At 41.3% G+C, this 24,539-nt stretch overlaps 1 protein-coding gene across 1 annotated transcript in view; it reads right to left on the bottom strand.

Annotated features, from left to right (window-relative positions):
• lamc3 (laminin, gamma 3) overlaps positions 1-24,539 on the bottom strand; it is a 103,991-nt gene that overhangs the window by 26,838 nt on the left and 52,614 nt on the right. The window contains exons 10-12 of the mRNA XM_053411638.1: positions 19,170-19,368; positions 4,119-4,222; positions 1,231-1,458 (exon numbers count right to left, since the gene is read on the bottom strand). Of these exons, the coding sequence (XP_053267613.1) occupies positions 1,231-1,458; positions 4,119-4,222; positions 19,170-19,368 (531 nt within the window). The remainder of the gene's footprint in view (positions 1-1,230; positions 1,459-4,118; positions 4,223-19,169; positions 19,369-24,539) is intronic.

Below are 24,539 nucleotides of genomic sequence, written 5' to 3'. Positions count from 1 at the left end.
ACTTGGTGGAATTATTACTTGTGAGCGAATCTCCGGATGATTCTGTTTAGGAGCTGATAGGTCAAAGGTCAAGGTCCCGAAAAAACAAATTTACCAAGATTTTTTTGAAAATAATAAAGCAAGAGAGGGTATCTGAAACTTATATTGATCAGAAAATGATCCCACATCATTGGATGTCATATTTAAAAATGCTGACAATAAAGTCATACACACTTCGAAAATTACATTTTTGAGGAGTCTCTCAGTATCTTAAAGGACTATAGACACAACCTAAAGCTTATTAAAATAAAGATAATATTGTAATATTATTGTTATAATGCATCAACCAATAAGATATGGGACACAGTTTTAATCATTCATCATTGTATGGTAATGATGTCTTGATGACATGTGTGCAGGGTATTCTTTGCACCCAATGTTTTTCTATTACTTCTCTATAACAACTTGGGTCATAAAGGGATGCAACTGATTCACTTTTATTCTTAAATGATTCCTGCAGTGCTTCAGTGATATACTTCCATGAGGTCGGTGACATGCTAGAGATGGATTACAAAAAGAAAGGTCAGAGTTGGTACAGCGGAGACTGCAAAATCCTGACTATTAGGTCCGAGTATCGGTCAAACACTCAAATGCTGGACCCCACACTTCCCAAATTGCTACCTCAATAGCCGTCTCTCATAATGCACCGGTTACATAATGACATGATTGTTATGAAATACGTAAAGTTTGGGGTTCAACACCTCAAGCAACAGACATTGTCGAACATCAGACCTCCTTGTTTATTTGGTCACCGCTGATACATGTGGTTAGAAGATAAATCTTTCTGCTAATGATGTGTCAGTTGCAACGAGACTTAAATGCTACAGGATGGAGACTGGGAAACACAAACACCGTAAATCATTCCAGATTGTAAACTGTAAACATAGCTTTACCTTATGTGTCAAGTTTCACCCGATACACTCAGCGATAAAGCCAGAGCAGACACGATACGGCTGTTTTCACACTCTTTGAAACAATGCCCATGACTACTAAATATTCTGCAATTGATTTATTATTTCACCTTTTCAGGCTTTTCTACCTCAGCAGCAGTCATTGAAACAGAAACACTGCCGATTGTTTGTCAGTGAAGTGACACTAAAGTCATCATGCCTGCTGACATTTTTCCAGATTTGCTATTTGAACACAGTTGTGTTTAAGAGACAAATATACTGTAAATGTTGAATTTATTACCTGTCTCTGGATGGCAGGTTCCGTGCTGGTGGCAGCTGCACGGCACACATGTTGAGAAGGACTCCCTCGCAGGGACTTCCCAAGTGAATCCCGGGGCGCAGCGCTCGCAAAACTGCCCTGCGAAACCTGGGGGGCAGGAGCAGGATTCCACCCATGGAGCAGGAGGGCTGGCCGGACCAGGGGAGATTAAAGCCGAGGTCAGGGAGACACCGCGAAGCTGGGATGTGTCTGGAGAGGAAGGGAGAAAGGGAAAAGATGAGAAGAGTGCTTAGTCATAAATCGGACACTTAAAGAAGTCAGTAGTCAACTGATAATTGTCACCCGAGAGACTTGTTGAAGTGTTTGGGCACCTTTTCCCTGGAATGAGGGGTATGTATATGAAAGTGTGTGTGTGTGTGTGTGTCTGAATCTCATTAAACAGTAGGTTATTAGCATTTGTTGCAGTGCTGTCCCTCTCTCCCTGTCTCATTACAGGTGCTGGTCTATGTTTACAGTTTGCAGTCTGACACACACACACACACACACTCACACACAAAACACACAATAATAGGTTCATCCACCCACATGCAGGGAGGTGGCACACTTAACGCTCACTCACACAGACACATGTAGACACCCACACACCCACGGGCACGCGCACAGGCCCACACGCACGCACGCACGCCAACCAGGTAATCTTTGATATAGCAAATGAATAAATCGCTGCAGCCAAGCAAGGCGAGAAGAGAAAAGGAGACAGAGGAGATTCGGTGGTGGTCTGTCAGACGTGCAGCTCCCGCGGGCTTTTCAAGATCCCTCTCTCCTCTCATGAATAGTGATGGGGCAGGACATCCTGAACCGAATCACTTTCACCCTGTTCTCTCTAAACCACAGCCACTGAACACAAATCTATATTTTGCCTCAGAGAATGAGGGAGACAGATAGATGGACAGATGGACAGATGGACGGATGGATGGATGGATGGACGGATGGACGGATACACTGATGGATGGATGGACGGAGAAGGAGAGTGTGAATGAGCAGCTGCATAACAGGGAAAATCACAATCAAAGAAACAGTGAGGAGTGAGAGAGTGGAAGAAGCAGAGGAGAGGATGGACCTTGACTTCTAACAAGTCGGGATCCAGCCATTCCTTCAGCGCTGATGAAACCCGGTCCGTGTGCAGCTCTGAAGGATAATGAGTGGGCGAGTCTGTCCTCTTCCCTTTTCACAACTCGCCTCGGTCTCTACCTTTCACTCTCCTCTACCCCTCTGAATCCTATTAGCTCATTTAAAAGGGGGATAAATGTGTGATTTCAGTTAATTAAACACTTTTCATTTTAAGTCACACTGTGCAAGTTCGACCGATCAATCCTTCCTCCCAGGAACCTTGTCAGAGAAGTTGACTTTAAGTTCCCTTGACTGCCACCCCGCCAATTAGGACACTTTCGGCCTCCTCAGGTACCTGTAAATTAAGTCCATGAGCCACCGATTTCTCTTAGACGCCCAATATGGCCACTCTCCGGTCAAAATGTAATTTATTCTGGCAGAGAAAGTGAATGGCTAACCGTGACTGCTGTACAAGCCTGTCTTTATAGACCTAAAACAACTCTCATTTAAAATAACACATTTCTGTCATACGAGTCGGTCTGCGCTAAAGAGAGACATTTAAAAAGTAAAGGAGAACAAGAGATGAAAACGGGAGAAAAGAGGAGATGATAACTTTAATGGAATCTGATATTAAAAGTTTCTCATGCAGCCCGCAGGAGGCTGCATCCCCCCCGTGATGTGCAATGGATGCGGTGCGAACTGTGTGCTTGACTTTGTTTGCACTTTCATGTGGGTGGTTGGGTGGTTACAGGAAAACAGTTTAGTGGAATATGCATGACTGTGCTTCTGTGCCTCTACCAACTTCTGCGTCACTGTCTCTTTTTGCACGCCCAAGTGCACGTAGCTAGCGTCACGCCAGTGAGTGTCACACCGCCTGCACTGCCTGCAACTAATTAAAACGGGTGTAAGTAAGCGAGAGAGCTGGTGAATTTTTGGCCAGCTGTTCTGTCTTGCCGGTGCCTTAATCCACCATAATGCCGCTCAGATCCTGCCCGCCCTTTACAATGCAGACCATCAGATGGAGAGGGAGGAGGAACGAGATAAAAACAAGAGGAGGATTTCCAAGGAGGAGTTACAAACATCTGGGAATAAATGTCCTGTTTTCTGCTAAGCCAGATTTGGAACAGTCGAACTTGTCCCTGAACACAAACACTGACTTTGTTTAAGAAAGTATGTTTGGTACAAATTGAACAAGCCGTGCCGTTCGGAGATGAAAATATTTTTTTTAATCCAATTGATAGCAATGTGAAGGATTTGAAATGTTCTGTGGCACAGTGACTGTTGTTATTTGACAATGGCCATGTGCCTAGGTATGCGACAGTGAACAACAACAACACATAAGGTATACTCTCAGTGCATACACAGTAATGTTGTGATAGTCACCCTGAACAGCATTAAAAATGCATAGATCCCACAGCATTGAATGAACATAGAGAAGGACGGCATATCTCCACTTCCTCCCTCAGTCCAGAAAGGAAGAGAAAATATCCCAGATACAAATTCTACCAACCTGAGTCAGTCTCAGCTGTCAATCATGACATTTCAACTGGTCTTTATAGCATCAAATAACTAGTTGAAACTAAACTTGCCTGAAACATGTGTGAACTTTGAGTTTTTATTTTGGGCACTGCCCCATCCACCTGCGTGGAGGAGGCAGGATGTATGACCTTTGCTGCCGCCAGCCACCAGGGAGCGATCAAGACACTTCGGCTTTACTTTGTGCTAGCTGCCATGTCGTCCATCTTTATATACGATAGCAACATCTGTGCACACACTAGTACACACAAACACACACTTACAATTGTTTCCTCCGGCGTTGCTGATGCTGATGGCAGTCAGGTTGTGCAGGAGCTGCTGGAACTGAAAGGGCGACAACGCAGGTTTGAATCTGGACTCGTGGAGCCTGGGGAAATGAGAAAAGAAAAACAGAGGATTTACAGTGTGTTTGTTCTGTGCGTTCAAATACAACTAAACTCTGATTAAACAGCAGAGGCGCCAAATGTTAAAAACCTCAACAGAGTAAATTTGTTTGTGAGGCTGATTTATGTACAACTGGAGTGGCTTTTGGAGCTATTTAATTACTCTCCATAAGTAACTAGGAGGATATAAAAATGCCCTGGCACACATGCGGTTGATTTTTTTATGGTAGGCTATATAAAGCACTACCATATAGTGGAAGAAAAAAAAAAAAAACGAATGTGCTGACTTCAACACATATTCAAGGTCTTGATCACTGAGCTCTGCCGTCTGCTGAAGGATGTTCTGCAAAGCCAGACTGTGCAGCGGACATCTGCCCGTTTTACTCCGGGTGTCGTGCACTCTTTCCATCTTGATGACAGGTGCTGTGTCAGCTCCACACAGCTGATTTTGTGTTACAGGTCCCCCCTCCCCCCCTCACTATCGTTTCAAGGTTCCAAAGGAGAGGAGCAGACAATATATTCATATAATCTGCATGTAAGGAACAAAATAATGGATGACAATTTCAAACAGGGAAAAAAAAAGTAGGAAATCATTATAAAATTATTATAAACTCCTAAATTTCTACTCAGGACACACAAACATAAAGTGAAAAGAACAGCATATATACATACATGAAATACTGTACTCCTAATGCAACTGAACCACAAGAGACATTCTAATTCACAGTAGAGCGGGAGGTTCTTGCAATCTCCTATAGACCCGGCTATACGGAGGACCCGCTGGTGTCTTCAGCACCATTTCTACTCCCTTTATCCTCTTGGGTCATTCCCGCTGTGCCTTAGTACTTCAGTGGGAGAGCTATAGTTACAGAACGTGCGGCAAATGGCATTTGCCGCAGACATGATAACAAGGCGGACGATGCCACGGGCAAAGCAGATAGATCGAAATGAAACGTAACAAATAAAATTCCACTGGGTTTGAACATTGTTGGAAACACTTTGTATAATGCAAGTGCACAAGTCATACAAATATATATCGTAGGTCTAGTCGGTTGTGTACATTTTAATAAAGAATAGCTACATATTATATCTTAACAGGCTCCATTGTTACCCCCATCAATAACACATAGTGAATAACTTCTAGATGCACCACTTGTGTGGCTCCATGGAAAGCCATACTGGTCTACAAACATTGGTTTGGACTAAAACTTAAACTATGGGAATAACAGCCATAAAGATTTGTGCAGATATGCACGGGAGGAACACATTCGGCTTCTGCAACCTGTAAACCATATTGCATGTGTGTTTCAATCATAGGCTTAAGGAATAAAATGTAAAACCTCTGGTTTACCGGGCCTTTCATGTATAAGTGTTCAGGGGCCGCCATTTTATTAGGCCAATTGTTTTCAGCCTCTAACACTTGTTTTCATGCTTTATTTAGCAAATGGCCTCTGTCTCAGATTCACATTTACACTGTTTGTATGAGAATGTGCATGTGTACGTGCGTGTGTGGATGCACATTCCTGGCATGCCATGCAGACTCTCCATTGAAGCGGCGGGTCCTTGTTCCCTGGCCTAACATGTAGGCACGGTAATAAAGAGAGGCAATTACATACTGGGCCTGAAAGCCATGGTAATGGAGCTGGTCAGACGGCGATAAGCAGAGTGTGCATGAAAGTGAACAAACTCCATGTCGTGCTTTCCCTATGGAGCGCCACTGTCCCTGTTAATCAGCACCGAGCAGAGCGCAGAGAGCCACACTGTAATTAAGCCTGCACCGCGGAGGATGAGTGGAGATCATCAAGAGAGAAAAGCCCCAAAGAATACTGGACACACACACGTACACACACAGTTTACAGAGTGTGTGCGTGTGTGTTTGTGTGTGTGTGTGTGTGTGTGTGGGGGGGGGGGTATCCTTAGAGAAAAGCACAGATGAAGATGCAAGGTGAGCAAGAAAGCAAGACATAAACAGTGTGTGGGGGGAACAGAAACAAAGAAATGATAAGGTACTGGGATGGTAAGAAAAGCATGCCAGGGATTGGAGAGATAATAAAATAAATACAATAAAGATAAGTTACAGAAAATAAAACATATATAGTGGCATTGTAATAGTCGAATTGTGTCAGGCTGCCTTTAAGAAACACTTTATATTCAGATTTATATAAATGCAAATACATATTGTTACAGTGTGGACAAGATTTGACTTAATAAATATTTAAAAATACTCTCAAAAGCCCTGTTCTAGTCAAATAAGCTTATTAAGGCATTTCAAGTCAAAAGACAGTTCAACAAAAAAGTGAATTTTCTTTGATACTGTACTAAAGTACATTTTTTATGTATCTCTACTCAAGTGTTATAATTTTAATATGACATCTTTATTAATATGATAATATGTCTTTGCTATTTTTCGGTTGAACCAAATATACAGAAGCGAATGATGGTTGACGTGGTTGCAATCGGTAGCAGGATACATTCTGTACTTTTAGAAAAGTTAATGTGGTACTTTTACAGTTCTTTTCTCGAGCAAATGTCTGTCTATTTATTTGTACTTTTACCCAAGTAAAATGTTGGAGTACTTCTTCCTCCACTAGTTGTATGTCCTGTACTCAGAGTACGAACTGCCTCCATCAGGTAGACGCTCCGGGGTTCAAAATAAATACCGGAAGAGATACCTGAACTCTGAGTGCATTTGAATGTCTGCTTATATTGTATTTAATCCCTAAATATGGGAAGCGGGAGCTGTTATTCACATGAAACAATTTCTTCATCAACCCTGAGGTATTGTAAATAAAAGCAGCACAAGGACTGAGTTTTTGGTCTGGGACTGGAAGGGTTACAACATTAGAAATAAATCATATAATAAAGCACATGGTAATTTGATGTTTCTCCTGGTTCTGTCACCTATAGCAAGCATTTCATTTTGGCAGCGACGTCTGTTTTCTGTTCAATATATTTAACCGGCCCTGATCTATGATCAAAGTCACAGAATTTGTCAGAAGATGACAGAAATGAGCGCTGTGCCAGATGGAGAAAATGCCGCTCTACAATACTACTGCTCTCCTGACTGCTGCGAATTGGCCCGCTCCCATTTCATTTGAGCAGTTTTTTTGAAACGCTTCTTTTGGCCGTTTGAAAAGTGGACAGCTGATCGCCGGTGAATCACTGCATGTAGAACATTTATCAGTCGATTGTACAAAGTGGCTGAGCATCTGAGGGGCGCCTTGTGGCATAAATATTACAGCTTCCGAGCTGGAGACGTGCACACGCAGCCAGGAGAAGGGCAATAAAACCTCCCCGCCTACGGGTTCCAAGGAAACACACAGCCAACTGAGGGAACAGCGGAGAATGGATGCTACCGTACAAAAGCCGTTCACCTCCTCCTCTCATCAATCCCTGCTGCATGAATCCCCACGCTATGACATATTATCTTCCTCATCAGACTTTGCAATGCTCCATAGTAACCAGCTATGGATGCTGGTAAAAGCAACTCTGGGGTGTTTGTGTGTCTATGTTTAATTGTGCCTTTAAATGCGGTCAATGAAACACTTATTCCCTTTTCCTAAACAGGAGTATATTTGATGCACATGTTGCACCTGACTGTTGGAAATCACACTGCCAGATCAGATTAAACTTGCACAAATGTGTGTATGTGATAACAAATAAAAGCAGGAGGAGACAGATGAAGTACGAGAGAAAGACACAGAGCATACGTGCATGTACTTGAGGACTGTAATGAGATCGGAGGAGAACTTCTCCAGAGAGGAACACTTCATGACAGTTTCTGTCTCCCCCACAAGCTACGCTGAGATTCTCAGAGGAAACCACAGAGCACCTTTAGCCTGTGCTCTTTGTGCTGAGGGGGGTGGGGTGTGTGTGTGTGTGTGGGGGGGGACTCATTACCGGAGCGCAGACACCAGAGTGCGTTATGGAAGTATTAGAGGGGACAAAAGGAGACAAGCTGTGTCCAATTTTTTTTTATCAAGGTCAGGGCTTCAGGTTAAGAGGGTGCCCTCTTCCGGAGTCAAAAATAACCAGGCTCAAGTTAGCAAGAGCCTGACGCACAGAATCAAGCTAATAGTATTATTACTGGTAATGTATTATTATTATACAATTATTATTAATTTTACTGTTACTAAAAGTAATTGAAAAAGTTTAACTTTAAAAACCAATGTTTCTCTAATGCCCTTTGGCTGCTTGGCTGAGCTGCTGCTAACGTTAGCTCAGCTTGTTTTTAGGTCTTCTTCAGTGATCATGGTTCATGAGGTTTTTATAGAGAGCTTGGGTGGAAAAAGGATGAGGAATGTTTTTTTGCTCAGACCTGTTCTCTGATAATGTAGGATCTAGAAGACTGATGACTAAAATCATTCATCCAGTAAAAGATTGTAAGGTTTTTAAAAGTGATGGTGAGTTAGAAGAGTAAGAAAGTAGCTGGCTGTCTGGACAGCACCTGGATCTTATGGATCTTTCCTAGCACCATGACGTTGGGGAATACCAAGTTTCTACAAGACTGAAATGGCCTTTGCCCAGTTCATTTTCTACGACCATAGGAAAACCGCATGAGTATATCGACTCCTGCTCAAAACTGCCAACAATCATAGAACGATTCCAGACAAGCAACTGCTCTATGGAGCCTTCGATGCAATCACAAGCCGATCCTGTAGGTTTCTTCTTTTCAACATTTATCAAATCAGACATTTCCTCGCCAAGGATTCTGCTTCGTCTGGATTAGTGCGGCTCCTTTCCTCGCGAGACTATCATTTACTTACGATGCTTAAAACCTACATTTTCTTCAACTTATCATTTTCTTGTCATATCTCTGCCTTTATAGATCCCTTTCAGCAGCAGTTAACAGTCTGCTGCACGTTGGTTTCACTCAGTAAAAGAGTGTGATACCAGCATTGTGTGGAGGTTCTATGGTTAACCCTTGTATGGTGTTCGGGTCTGTGGGACCCGTTTTCAATGTTTGCTAAAAGAAAAATAATGCGACAAATATTTTTTTCAACCTGAGACTCATTGGCCTTGGCTCATTTTCTGTGATGAACATATAAAGGTACATATATTCAGTGTCTTTACACTTTAAACCCCACCTACACATTTATATTACATATGTGATGTTCGGGTCCACTGGACCCAGGACAACATAAAGTGTTAAATTGTATATTTCAATCACCTCTGCTCCCACATTCCTGCACATTTACATAAAATTTCTCTGCCAGTTACTGCATCCCACAAGGATTCTGTTGATTCCCCTTTGGATTTGAAAACTCCAGCACGGATAATAACCCCAAAGTATGCAAATGAATGGGTTTGGTCCATCTCATTCTAGCTTTCTACGAAAACAAGCTGTCCCTCCAAATTAGTGCAATCCAGAATGATTTTCGTAATGAAAAGTTCGTAAGAAGGCTTGATGTCCTGCACGTGAGTCACTGCTATCCGTGTCCGCCCTGATTGCACCTTATTACATTGGTAGCCATGCTGGGTGGCTAAAGTGCAAAAAGACCATTAAATTGTCATCATTTTTTGTCATCCATATGTTGGCTGCTGATGGCCTGGCCTGGATTTGGGACTTGCTTCAGATTAACTTTTTACGTAGCTGGCTGATGGTCAATCTCATCCTCTTCTTCAAACTCACTGTCAGACTCTGAATTGACAGAAACATGATCTTCATATTCTCTAAACTCTTCCCCTTCATTGTCTTCCAAAGATTTTCTCTCTTCAAAAATCCTTTCTAGATACTGTATCTGTTCATTGGGGCTTGTGTGTAGACTGACATGAGTGTGTTCAATTTCTAATTAAGTTAAATAAATAAACGTCAATACTGATGAAAAACCTTGTTTCATAACCTTGTCCACCAGCCCCACGAACATTGGCTGGGTGACCAAAACATGAACACCACACAAGGGTTTAACAATGTGAGACAAAAGATAATAATATACATTTAGGGGACTGCTGGAATCCATGATTATTAATCTAGATCTTTGCATTTTGTGATGAAATATGACTATTGAAAGGAAACATGTAGAAATCAAGGAATGAATGGAATGTTGTTGAGATATCTATGTTTCTCTGTATCTTGTGATTATATTTTACCTATATCCTGTGAACAAATATTAGCTGTATAATCCATATAATCAATAATGCTACAACAGTTTCTTTTAATTAGAATGATGTATAATCTTTTTGACTCAGACGCAGGGTCAGGCCCAGAGCACGACCACAGAAAGAGCAGGTGTCAACCTGAATGTCAATCTGACCCAAAATATAATTCGGAGAAAAGTGTGTGATGGAAGTTCATCTTGAGATTTGAAATAATGAAAGCACGGATGCTCAGAAAAGAGAGAGGACGTGCCAGAACTAATACAATGAGGTGCTTCATGAAACATGGTGAGAAAAAGATATGAAATCCTCCTGAAATGTCTAATCTGCTGGGTCTCTCCACTGTAGCAAGCACCCTGTTTGCCAAGGCCACAGTGGTGGGACACCTGGTCAGTTGAAAGTGATGTGCTTGCAAAAAACTGCATTTTGAGGAAACAGTATTCATCTGGCCAATAACTGAATTCCCTCAAAGAAAAAGAACCGCCTCTGTGCCCACCCTGTGTCTGATTATATATATACTGTGGACTTAGGATGTGGGTGAGCTTCTTCTCAACATGATCCAGTGAACCTGGTGACGTGTCCGGCAGAACCCCAGAGACTCTCTGTAAGTATTGTTCTTATACAATAAACTTGTTACTGTGAAACTTTTGAACATTGAATTTGTCTAATCATTGCCTTTCCCATCTGAACCTCGAATCAACGAACACAACGCTGTCCGGTCCGGACGGGACCGGGCTCGACAATGTTCCGGAAGAAGAGAATTGGCGGCCATTTATGCATGTGCTCCCCCACTCTCTCTGTTCCCCTTTCACAACAAAGCCTATGTCCTATAAAAAAAAACCATAAAGGTTATAAAACGACCCAAAAATACATGCAAAAGTCACAAACACGTTTAATGTTAAAGATTAAAGACACATTCAATGTTCTATATATCGAAGACTCATGCTCCTTTATCTTAAAGGTTCCATTGATAGGTCCTTTATAGCAAAATAAGACTAAGGGAATAAACTTTAACTTACTCAGAAATATCTCCATAATAATTCTAACTTTCTTTTTAAAACTAATAGATTAAACTAGTGATGGAAGGTTTTTTTCAACAAAACGTGGGGACTATTCAAGGCCCAGCAACGATTCTGCAGAACTCTATTTGTATGTCTCAACAAATAAGGCACCTCATAGACCTGCTGGTCAAGAAGGACACCGAGTTCCAGGAGGAGAAGACTAAAAAGAACCTTCTCCAAGAAGAGCTGGATAAGCTAAAAACTTCTCATCAGGAGGTCTGTCGAAGTCATGCAAACAACCAGGAGGAGTTCAACAGAGATCTTCAGGAGGAGAAGATGAAAAAGAACATTCTCCAAGAAGAGCTGGAGAAACTCAAAGCTTCTTGTGACGAGGTCTGCCAAAGTCATGCAACCAACCAGCAGAAGTTGAACACCGAACTCCAGGAGGAGAAGAGGATGAAGAACATTCTCCAAGAAGAGCTTGAGAATCTCAAAGCTTCTTGTCAAGAGGTCTGGCAAAGAGTTGCAAACAACCAGGAGAAGTTCAACACTGAGCTCCAGGAGGAGAAGAGGATGAACAACTCTCTCCAAGAAGAGCTGGAGAATCTCAAAACTTCTCACCACGAGGTCTGGCAAAGAGTTGCAACCAATCAGGAGAAGTTCAACACCGAGCTCCAGGAGGAGAAGAGGATGAAGAACATTCTCCAAGAAGAGCTGGATAAACTCAAAGCTTCTTATCACGAGGACTGCGAAAGTCATACAACCAACCAGGAGAAATTGAAAACCGAGCTCCAGGAGGAGAATAATAAGAAGAACGATTTCCAAGAAGAGCTGGAGAAGCTCAAAACTTCTCACCACGAGGTCTGGCAAAGAGTTGCAACCAATCAGGAGAAGTTCAACACTGAGCTCCAGGAGGAGAAGAGGATGAAGAATATTCTCCAAGAAGAGCTGGATAAACTCAAAGCTTCTTATCACGAGGTCTGTCAAAGACATGCAAACAGCCAGGAGAAGTTAAACACCGAACTCCAGGAGGAGAAGATGAAGAAGAACGTTCTCCAAGAAGAGTTGGAGAAGCTCAAAACTTCTCACCACGAGGTTTGCAAAAGTCATGCAACCAATCAGGAGAAGTTCAACACCGAGCTCCAGGAGGAGAAGAAGAAGAAGAACAATCTCCAAGAAGAGCTGGAGAAGCTCAAAGCTTCTTATCATAAGGTCTGGCAGTGTCATACAACCAACCAGGAGAAGTTGAAAACCGAGCTCCAGGAGGAGAAGAAGAAGAAGAACGATTTCCAAGAAGAGTTGGAGAAGCTCAAAGCTTCTTATCACGAGGTCTGCCAAAGTCATGCAGCCAACCAGGAGAAGTTTAACAGCGAGCTCCAGGAGGAGAAGAAAAAGAAGAATGTTCTCCTAAAAAATCTGGAGAAGTTCAGGGTTACTTCTGATGAGGTCTTTCAAAGATATAAACCTTATGTTTCCAGAACTGAGCTCACTGAGGAAGAGGTTCTCTCCAATGTTCTCCCTGATCCCAAACCCAAGGAGACAGGGCGGCCTGAGAAGACAGAGAAACCAAAGAAGGCTTCATTGTGTAAGAGAGTCCGTCACCTTTTGGGGTTGTGCAGGAAGCAGAAGAAGTCAGCGGCGCCAACATCCCCCAGCAACTGAGCTGACTTTACCTTCTTCACCTGCTGTGAGGACTGTCAAGGTTAATGGAGGGATTTACAATTTGATTTCAAAACATCATAAAAAAGAATAATGTCCTCACAATTATAAACGCACCTAATAAAACTACAAAAAACTAAATGTCTTGCCCGTGTTGATTTATTTAAGATAAGTTGGATGAGGAAGACATTTTATGAAATGTTTGGTTACATCACTAAAAACGATTTGTTTGTGAGATCATGTTGTTTTGTGTAAAATATTGAATTCGTACATTAGCTGTCAGATAAAGAGTAAAATGTTCAATAATATTAAGTAGCATTACATGGAAATACTGAAGTATGTATAATGAGTCACAAGTCTAGCTAATAACATATCTTAAATAATGTACTTACCACCTAGAAATCTTAAAAATTGTATTTTATAGTTGGTACTTTGAAGGGTTGGTTGTTATTATTTTTTTTTTTCAAGCAAATGAATTTTTTTTTGTTATAATAATTTTGTTTTGTTTAAATAAAATGTATTTACCTCCTGCGCAGAAGTCAACTGCGCAGGATTAATTTAATTTAATTTAATTACATTTTTTAGGGCCCGAGCACTGACAGGCACTGGCAGACAGCGAGGCCTTATGGAAATTGTAAGGTTTATTATTATTATTATATATTATAAATTATTCTTACCAAAATTTGCAGAAAATTAGTAATTAGTTCTTATGTTACATCAAATGTGTTCTTTTATATGATTTTGTATTTTTTAGTAGTAGAAGTATCACTGCTTTTATTATTTTTATTATGCAGAGCATGTAAGATACCAAAAGACAACATGTGGAGGTGAACATGGCATAGCTGTGTGGGCTTTTCACGACACAAAGGCAAACAACATACACTTTACAGCATCAAATATGGCGTCTCACTTTAGCGGTGTGCTGCAGTTGACCGATCTGGATGATTTTATCACCCCCTCAGGTTCTGGAACTTGAAATAACACGTTGTAACGTTTTCTAACATTGTACCAATATACCAATATATTGGCAAATATATATATGAACATTAAAATAATTCAGAGATAGCTAAACATAATTAAGACTTTGTATATAATATTTTGCATATTTAAGACTTTTCCAACCAGCAGTAATTGTGGATTCACAGTTTTATTTCATTGCCTTAACCCTTGTATGGTGTTCCATGTAACCCTGAGTCACTGCTATCCGTGTCCGCCCTGATTGCACCTTATTACATTGGTAGCCATGCTGGGTGGCTAAAGTGCAAAAAGACCATTAAATTGTCATCATTTTTTGTCATCCATATGTTGGCTGCTGATGGCCTGGCCTGGATTTGGGACTTGCTTCAGATTAACTTTTTACGTAGCTGGCTGATGGTCAATCTCATCCTCTTCTTCAAACTCACTGTCCGACTCTGAATTGACAGAAACATGATCTTCATATTCTCTAAACTCTTCCCCTTCATTGTATTCCAAAGATTTTCTCTCTTCAAAAATAATATCTAGATACTGTATCTGTTCATTGGGGCTCGTGTGTAGACTGACATGAGTGTGTTCAATTTCTAATTAAGTTCAATAAATAAAAGTCAATACTGATAAAAATCCTTGTTTCATATTCGTTTTTTCCAATCATATCTTGATTATAATTGATGTTTCTTTGTTTAATTGCGTTTCATCACAAAAAAATGAAAAGCACTTTTATTCATGAATGTGATTTAGCAGGGGTAAATGACAAATTAATATATGCTGTTTATATTGCTTGTTATTGGGATAAAGTTAACATCTGTTAAGTATTTTTTGATATATTGTTGTAGCTGTATTGATTGAAAGACCGAATAATGCGGTGGGTCCACCAGACCCACGAACATTGGCCGGGTGACCAAAACATGAACACCACACAAGGGTTAAGTTTTAATCTAATGGACTGGAACATACTTTAGCACACAGAGAAGACAATTGAGACATTCCCTGTGCGCAACATGTCAATTTCCATGTGAGGCCTTAAATTACATTAAACCATTTGCTCTTTCCCTTGGTTCGCTCTAAAAACCCTGGAAAAACAAAAAAAAATGAAATCCCTTCTTAGGAAATAAGAGGGCTACCAGGGCTGGCTACAGGGACGAAGTTATGTTGTTCAGCAGGCGCTGGAAAAGAGAATTTAAGATAGAAATAAATTATAGACAAATTACAACAAAACAGTATGAAGGAGGTGCTGAGTGGGATGAGACGGATTACCGGCTACAAGACGCCAGGCCAACCAGGAGAAGAGAACAAAAACATTGCGAATGACTTAAGCCTTTTATTCCCCCAACAGGTTCAATGTGGAGACCGGGCCAGCTGCTCCCACTCCCCAAGGTTGACAAGCTTATTGAGATCTCTCTACAACGAAGCGACTGATTACACTGCCGCTTCCCCACAGACTGTCACACCGGGGTTCACCTCTTCAAACTCAGACTGCCTCCTCCAGCGAGTCACGCCTCCAGATTGTCCACTTAACCATGGAGGGGAGAAAAAAAAGGAATGTCTGCAGGAGTCTTTCAGGTGAAACCACTGGAGGTCTGAGGCGAGATGAAAGGTCCGCTGGAGGATTTCCAGCAGGGAAAGTGGCGGTGGCACAATCCTACGAATAGCTGGAAGGGGGGGGGGGGGGGGGGGGGGTCATCATTAACAATAAATTGGACTGGCCTGAGAACACAGAAGGATCAGGTCAGAGGAGACTTTGCCCTGTCGCCATGTTACCGCTCATCTCTTCACCTTTTTGGCCAGAACTTGGACCATCACCTCTCTGCTCACATTCATCTTTCTCATTCTCTTTACTTTACTTTGAGCCCCTGATTGTTGGTGACTCTGCGTTTCTACTTACCCTGTTTCCCGCACGTGCTTGGTACACCTGACTCGCAAAATGCTGCTGGGGTGTGGGGAATTAGATTACTTAAAATGTAATGGCGACACATTCTCAAATATATATAAATTGTATTTTTTGTGATAAGTTAACTGCCTGTGTTTGTCTTTTTTATTTACAGGACTTTATTATGGTGTTATATTCACAGGAATTCGTCATTTTTCTGTGAGTGGATGTCTCTCCTCGCTAAGTCGATTATTTCTTTCTTTGCCGAGCTATAATCTTGTCGTACGTTCAATGACAATAAAGGGAATCTAGCTATCTACATGACCTTAGCATGGGCCTGAAGGTAGCGCTGCTTTCAGGGAGGCTGATATTGTCACCAAGCCACAACACAACAGCTCGAGGATACACGCACATCTTTCCTGGGTCTGTTACCATTATACTCTGTGAGAAATGTATATTTAAAGTCAGAATAAGGCTCGTGTGAGGCTTTAACAGTCTCAGACAGGGGAATCAAAAACAGGACTGTGGAATTCATTATCAGTACGGACAGGAGGGAATTACAGGCTTTTTCAGTATAAAGTACATAAGTACACGTGAGTATTCCCCAAAGAGAAAGTATGAAACAAAACATCTATTTTTTAACTCAACTGAATCTTGCATTAGCTCGGATAAAAGAAAATACACTTGGAAAGTAGCTTAAATAAACTCAGGGACATGGCGCAGTAAAAAATGAAATGCTGGGAGTCTCAAGACCATCAGTGCTTTTGTTTCATTTTCCAATTAGAGACGCTAATTAACCATCTACAACACAAACATGCTATTACAACTGACACGTGTACAACTTAATACAATCTAGCAGCAGACAGGGAGAAAACAAGGAGCAGACTGCCAGCGGAGGCTAATGCAAACACCATCAGCTCCATGTGACAGGAACTGTGCCGCAGCTTGAGTTTGAGTGCTGCTATGTTTATTAAAATATCCAGGCTCTGATTGCTGCAGTATTCACAGTGGTGCACTTATCCTTAAATTATATTTAATAACTGCAGAAAACCTACCTCCAAAGTCTAAATAATAATATGTATTTTAGATAAAGTAGTGGTGAAAAAATACAAAATCTGCAATCAGACGAGTTTATATTGGTCTGTGTATTTGGAGGTGTTTGAATGTGAGTGTGCTTCTATAGCAGGTGTGGGAGGCTATAGAATCCATTATACCCACTTTGACATTTGAAAGCTACAGCTCTTAACAGCAAAGTGCTGCTGAAGGTCAAAGGTGTTTCAACTCATAAATTTGTGGATGAAAAATTTTTTAATTCAAACTTAACAGTGCCATTAAGTTAGAAAATCGCTGAGCCAAAACCTGCAGGCTTCATTGGACCAAGCCATTTGCATGCGGGGTACAACACACACACACACGCACACACACGCGCGCACGCGCGCACGCACGCACGCACGCACGCGCGCACGCACGCACGCACGCACGCACACACACACACACACACTCACTCGTGTGGAATACATCACTAACAAACCTCTTCCACTTTGAATCTTCTAACAATAACAACAGTACTGTGATTTCACACTTTTATCTACATTTGTGTGCACATTCAATTTCAAATTTGTCTGCTGTGCGAGTTGTCTGGAGTATGAATAGTAATATGATTAAACATATTCTGTGTTTCTAGAACAAATCTTCAAAACCCATGTTACAAAGGGCTTTACATAACACAATACATTTAAAGCCAGACTAGAACTACTTGCCCTGAGGTTGTTTGTCTCTGTCCACCATATTTGTTTCTCTAGACTCATATGAAGTCACTGTGACCATTGAGCACTGAATTCTAATCAGTTACTGCTCGAGCCCAAGAGACAACTGGACTCAACCGGTGCCAAATTCGATATATTTCCCCTGGACGTTCTGAAGATAAACTGTTCACAAGGCAAAATTGTGCTTTTGCAAGTTCCCAGTGACCTTGAACTGTGACTTCCTAGATCTAATCACTTCATCATTTAATCTAAGTGAACATTTGTACAAATTTGTTTAAGAGATATTGCATTCACAAGGCAACAAATGTGCATTGTTTGACCTTGGCCTTTGACCTTTGGCAGCCAAATTAAACTCAGTTCATCTTTGAGTCAAACTGAACATTTGCTTCAAATCTGAAGACATTCCCTGGAGGTTTCCATGAGATATTGTGTTCACAATAATGGGACGAGCGGACAGACAACCCGGAAATATAATCCGTCCCCCTGCTGGCTGGTTCCGATGCAGCGGCATTAAAAATCCATGTCAAAAGAATGCATTTGTATTCATTTACATGCATGATCTTCATGAGAACATTTTGGTGCAATATCATTGATATTCTACTTTGCCTTTACCTCCCTCAGCAGCCCAGTTTTCTCATTGATTTCCATATTTTTCATTTGACTGGCTGAAGCTGCTTGTTTCCAGTAAGAAACCCTGTTTTTGTCATATTAGCACCCACTACCCACATACTGTACCTTCCGGCAATGGCCTCCACATATTCACAGCATCTATTTGCTCTGCGTGCTGTTTCCTTAATCCACTTAGCTCTCCTTTCCCTGCTCCGACATGATCTCCGTTCCAACAGGACCCCCCTCTTCTGCCCCCTGGAGCCTCACAGTGGATCGACATCCCCACTTCAGTCAGAATATCAGACTGTAATGAGCTTCATTTGCTGCCGAAGGACCCGATATCCTCCTCTCTGCACTCACTTTATTTGTGGACCAATTTTTGGTTTACCATGATCGTTTTAGGCGCACGGTGAAATTCTCCGATGAGTGCAAATTTGATTGTTGCTCCCCTTTACTCTCATGACTTTCGACTTTCCCCTGCTGCACACATTTCACTTCAGTCTGGCAGAGACGATCTGCTAAACGTGTAAAGTGTAAAAATGGAAATGTAATGCTGCAGCTCTGTACCTGCCAGACCTACATGACAGCCAGCGCATGGGGGAGCTGGCTCATCACTACATTCCTGTCCTGACACCGTGCAGGGACCATGACAGCAAAGTCAGTGTGGGTGAGCCGCAGTCGCTACATGGGTATCCAGGACAGTCTTACTCTGCCAGGCTCGATATATATTGTAGCGAAGGAGCGAGTCAGGCAGAGGGGAGAGTCGGATGCGGGGAAAAAACAAACATCACAACATCTATTGTTATGCACGGATTCAGGCAGAGACTTTGGTATTTTCCATGGAGACTCAAGTTCAACGGTGAAAAAAAAACTAAGATAGAAGGGAAGGAAAGAAAGAAAGAAAAACATGTGCACAGACTCACAAACTGACAGCCGCATGCCTGCATCCTCGTACCTGACGACGAAGGAGTGCCACGGGGAGAGGCCGGGGTTGTGGTGGAGCACTGGTTGCGGTGAGAGGTTGGCGGACAGGTCGATTCCGGAGCCTTGGAGGTGCAGGGCGACGTGGTCGGGCAGCAGCTCGGGGGTCTCGGAGGTGAAGGTGATGGAGAGGAGCTGACCGTAGCTGTGATCATGGCGACCCAGGAATTTCTCTACAGGGGAGAAGGGTTGGGGTCAGATTATCGAACCGAGCCTGAACCAACTCAACATCAGCCAAATAAAAAAAAATTAAATTACGACTTCCTTCTTGTGATATTGTGACATTTTTTATGATTCAAATAAAAATTATGCAGATTTTTTTCCCCCCATTATACATTCCTCAAAACAATATTGTTAGATTATCTCGTAGATTCTATTTCTAGTTTCTGGCAATCAGATTTACAGACTGCGCTCCAACAACTTTGGCTTGATGAAATAAAGCAAGTTTGATATAATGCCCAATTAATGGCCTGATAACAGTCCAGTGGATCTGTATGTTTGCGTGTTGTGGTTGAGGCTGAATCAGTATTTATTCAGAAATTAGAATTTAGAAATATTCTCCCTGCTCCTTTCTCTGTATGCGTTTCTTGAATCCACACGGAGCACTGCAAGAGTCGAAGTGTTATTACCAACCCACTCATCTCTGCCTCATTACAGCACATTAACAGGACTTCAAAGAGTCCCCCCCACCCACACATGCTCCCTGTTCACAGCCCCCCGAAAAGGAAAATCACAAGTTGTACTTTAGAAAAAAAAAAAAAAAAAAAAAAAACACAAGTCTCAGCCGCCCTCAGTGTGAAAACATGGGACCACATTACTGCAGAAGGGCATCAATTGTGCTCTGAAAAAAAGTGAACAGATTAGAAGTATAACGACTTGGCTGGCAGTCAGCTCTGGTTGAGTGACTGAGGGTGCAGAGACTGACAGGGTGCATGCTTGGTTGCCACCTTGTTTTTGAGTGTAATCGCTTGTGAAGTTCATCCTGAGCTCCTCTTGGGGCCGGGAGGGTGATTGTTGCTTCGGGAGCGGCCTCCTGGAGCAATTCAAACTGTCATCTGATCGTCTAATATCTGCTCAACCAACAGCCCCCTCTTAACCTCTCTGCTCTGTTTATGTGACCTGCACCGCTGTTGTGACTACCCAGGGTTATGCAACTGAATTGAGCTTGTTGGCTAGTCTCGTTAATGTATTATTAAGTGATGTGTTAAAGATATGAGTTGTTACTTTTTAAATTAAAATGCAATTAAATTAGTATTTCATCATTGCATGAATTTCACAGTCCAGTACATAATCCCATTTTCTCCACCCATCACTTAGTGTGCTTCATTATACATTATATTTACATTATATTGTTTAATTAGTAACCCCACTGTATCATTCATCTGCTTTCGCAGCTGCAGGGACTTAAACTCTTTTTTCTAAATGAAAAGTGACACATTCTTTGTCCATTTCCTTTCTATTAAGCTGCGAGTCAAACTGAGCTGCTTCAGCTTCATTTTTACAGCATGAAACGGCACATCCCCGCTTTCATCGCAGCTTTTAAACCATTTCAATTTCACTGTGGGGACACACAAATGATTGAAAAGCGAGAAAGTTATTTATCATCGGGCTGCGGGATCAGTATTCGAGTTGAAAGGGGAAATGCTTCAATTACACTCATAATCAATAGCACTTTCTGTTCTTAGTTCAATAAGACATCATTCATGTCAATATGACTTGAGAATCAATAGAAATAGACAATTACAGCCAATCAGATGCAGGGAAGTGGTTTGCCAGCAATCAATCATCACTGGTCGGGACGCAACAGTTTCTCAGAGAAATTTCACAATCGATACATAATGATGACAAGGAATACAATAAAATAAATTAATCAGGAAGAGAAACACGGATTCAATTCACTCACAGACAGGAACGCTTTAAATGAGCCCTGTCATATCTAAACATCTTAAACAGTGGAAAAACAACCAATCGCGGGCGAGAGTTGTAAATTAAATGAATGATCAATACGTGCTCGGAGTCTGACACCACCGCTCTAACCAGGACCAATTTACACCCAGACAGAAATTACTCAATAGGATGGGGTGAAAAAAGTTGCAGCTTTATAATTAGCCTAACCACAGACTATACGTTAAGATGGTCGACGTGATAAGTGAAGCCAAAGCGTCTCAATAACCACCTGGTGGCCGGCTGCGGTATAGGTTATAAATCCTGCCACGTCCATGTAAGTGGATGGGACATGGACCAAAACTAAAAAGTCAAAGCACACATCATACACATTTTTTCTCACAGATAGTCTCTGTCATTTAGGTTGGTTCTTCTCAAACTGATGTATATCCAAGTGGTTAGTTTGGTTTACCTTAGTTCTTTGATGCTATAAAAATGGGGAGAAATGTCATGATTGACTGGCTCACGATTGGTCGAAGGCATGTATCAGTGGCTCCAAATGTGCAAGATGGCAGTGTTTATATAATATTGGATATTTGGCTTAATTTCTGGACAGTTGCAACAGTTCAGTGTGTTCAAGAAATTAAATGAAAAATTGTTAATTGTGTTAACTTCCACAAATTCTTAAAAAAAGACAACCTAATAAAAGATACAAATAGATGAATTAAAATGAATGTGAAATAGGGTTTTATTTATTTGATAGAAATAATATAAACAAAGCTCCATATAAAGTAGATACCTTAAGATGAATATTTTGTTCTTATTTATCTAACAGATTTTTGTATTGCTTATATTTTTAACGCATCTGATCTAATTGCCTTTTGTTTGTTTCCAAGCTCCATGCAGTTTTTTTTAAACCTTTTTGTAAAACCTGGACATCATCTCCGTACTCTCGTCCCTTTGCTGTTTATTTGCCATTAAATAAAATGTGGCCATTCCAGTCGGTCATTCGCGCACACACACACACACACACACACAAACACACACACACACACACACATTCCTTAAGCTGCACTCGGTAGAACAGCATCTGCCCCTAGATGATCATTGTTGCATTACGTTTACAAATGAGAACAGTCTCAGCGGAGCCATCTTTTTTTTTTTTGTGAGCAATTACCTATATTTGGTCAGTGACGCACTGTAATAGTGACTAATGTAAGAACTCATGTTCACAGAAAATAAAAGTCAACGAATATTACTTTAGAAATGATTAATAGGAAATATACACCGTACATTCCTTGCATAACGGTGGGTAATGAGCCCAGTAATGCTATTGTGTGACTAAGCTAATACTCTTCCATAAAGTGCCCCCTTACAGTTGTGACTGGTTATGTTTCAGGTATACCCTGCCGGCCATTACTCTGCTGGGGTCAGTGTGGCATCCTGGGTGTTCTCCCTCTGCCTCTGATGATAGAGGCACCAAAGCAATAATTACTCACAACGTTAATAGACCATTCAAGAAGGGCCCCACTGGCGGGCACCTCTCCAAAGGCAATGAATCACTATGAAAACACAATGAAAGGATTATTCATGTGGAAGTGATCAAATGTCCGTTTATTGCCACGGATTTATATTCATTATTTTATCTCACATGACAAATAGGAGGGAATTAAAAAGTTTAGCCTTCTCTAAATACCACAGAGTACAATCTCTGCGTATGTGAGAACACTGTATGTTTTTTCTAATATCATAATGCAGAGATTCAATTTCACTTTTTAACATTCAGCGCACTGCTGGACCATTTGTCAACTAATTGAGCTAGCATAATTGTAATATGTGAACTATCATAAACATTCACTACAATACGCATATTTGCCTCTCTTGCGAAAATTTGTATAATTTGAAATGTATTTGTGAGTAGGATCAACGGAGAGCGTACGCCGTCACCTACGCCGTCGTGATAAAATATGCTGTAACCTACATGCTGTCATGCCCTCTTGACTCATCTGTAAAGTAAGCCAATAATGTTACATTATTTGACTATGGAAAAATGTAGGTACTGGGAGTTGCATGTTAGGAGGAGGGATATCAGAAATAAGAAAATTGCATAATCAAAACTTGTGGTTTTGGCATACTTTCGATACTTTGGTTTTCATACAGGTTAAGTTGCTAACAGGATATATACATATGTGTTAGCTTTGGAGGTGCTAGTAGGTGGATTTAATACCTTTAAAGAGAACCAAGTGCTCATCCCCATTGTTTGAGTTTAATATTTTCAAATATGCTAAGGTTATATATTTGTCGAAACAAAAAATGTTTGGGTTCAGCATGAGGATTTGTTGTTGGTTGTCAGTTTTATATCTTTCGGGACAAAACAGATTTACACATTTATACGCATGGGATCTAAAGAAATTATCAGCAGATTATTTGACAATAAAAATTAAGTATTACAGCCCTATGTTCCTGCAATAAAAACTGCATATGTTTCAGTCTACATATTGAAAAAAACAGAATAGAAATAAAGCCAGAGTTCAGTCTGCGCCACTCTTTTTCCATTTTGTCTATATGAGCCTGTCAGAATGATGTGAAGTCCACTGACTGTGCTGCCGTTGACATTCTGCCAGGAACACATAAAGCCACCATCACAACAAGTGATAGATGCCCGAATAACTTTTGGGGAACGGCGGCGGAGCTCACGATCAATCAGGGGGCTTAGACTTTCCTCCAAACAAATTAAATCAACTCCGTTTCAATTAAATCACTGCCGCCTTGCACAAACACTGAGTCCCACTGAGGCTCTAACATCGACCACCATGCAGACAATCTGGAGGCAAAGGCTGGACGGACAAACCTTTAACTTTAAAACAGGGTGGGTACTGTCAGGACACAGAGTCCAAGGCTAAACTACACCGCCTGCAGTCGCATTATGGATGACCCAAAACATGATACATTAAAGGAAGATCTTTTTTTTTTTTTATATTCATGGGAGCTGCTATTGCAGGCTGACACACATGCACATTCAATATGGCTGTGAAACTGGCGATTACATATTTCCGTTCTTTAGTTGAAGTAACAGGGAACAAATTGGAGTGCGGAGAAGAGTGTGAACCCGGGGTCGAGTGGAAGCAGAGAACGACACAGCAGACTCGTCTGGGCTCTGAGTGTTCTTATCCAACAAGCACGAAAGAGGTTCAGCACATATGCAAATTAAGTAGTCTTAGTGATATTTTCATTTAAGTGTTCAGATCGAAAATAGAACTGCATTACAATTAGGGTTGTAAAGGGGCGAAAAATTATCGGTAAATTTCCGGAAACTTTCCGGAAACTTTCCATGGGAATATTCAGCTAGGGAATTTTGGGAATTTTGAGGGAAAAAAATTACACAAATAAACGCTGAGCACTAAAAACATCATTCAAAACTCTATTTTAAAGATATATGGAATGCAACACATGCTACACG

Source organism: Pleuronectes platessa, chromosome 19, assembly GCF_947347685.1.
Source record: "Pleuronectes platessa chromosome 19, fPlePla1.1, whole genome shotgun sequence".
Classification (NCBI taxonomy): Eukaryota; Metazoa; Chordata; class Actinopteri; order Pleuronectiformes; family Pleuronectidae; genus Pleuronectes; species Pleuronectes platessa.
This window is presented reverse-complemented; position numbering and strand designations above follow the sequence as displayed.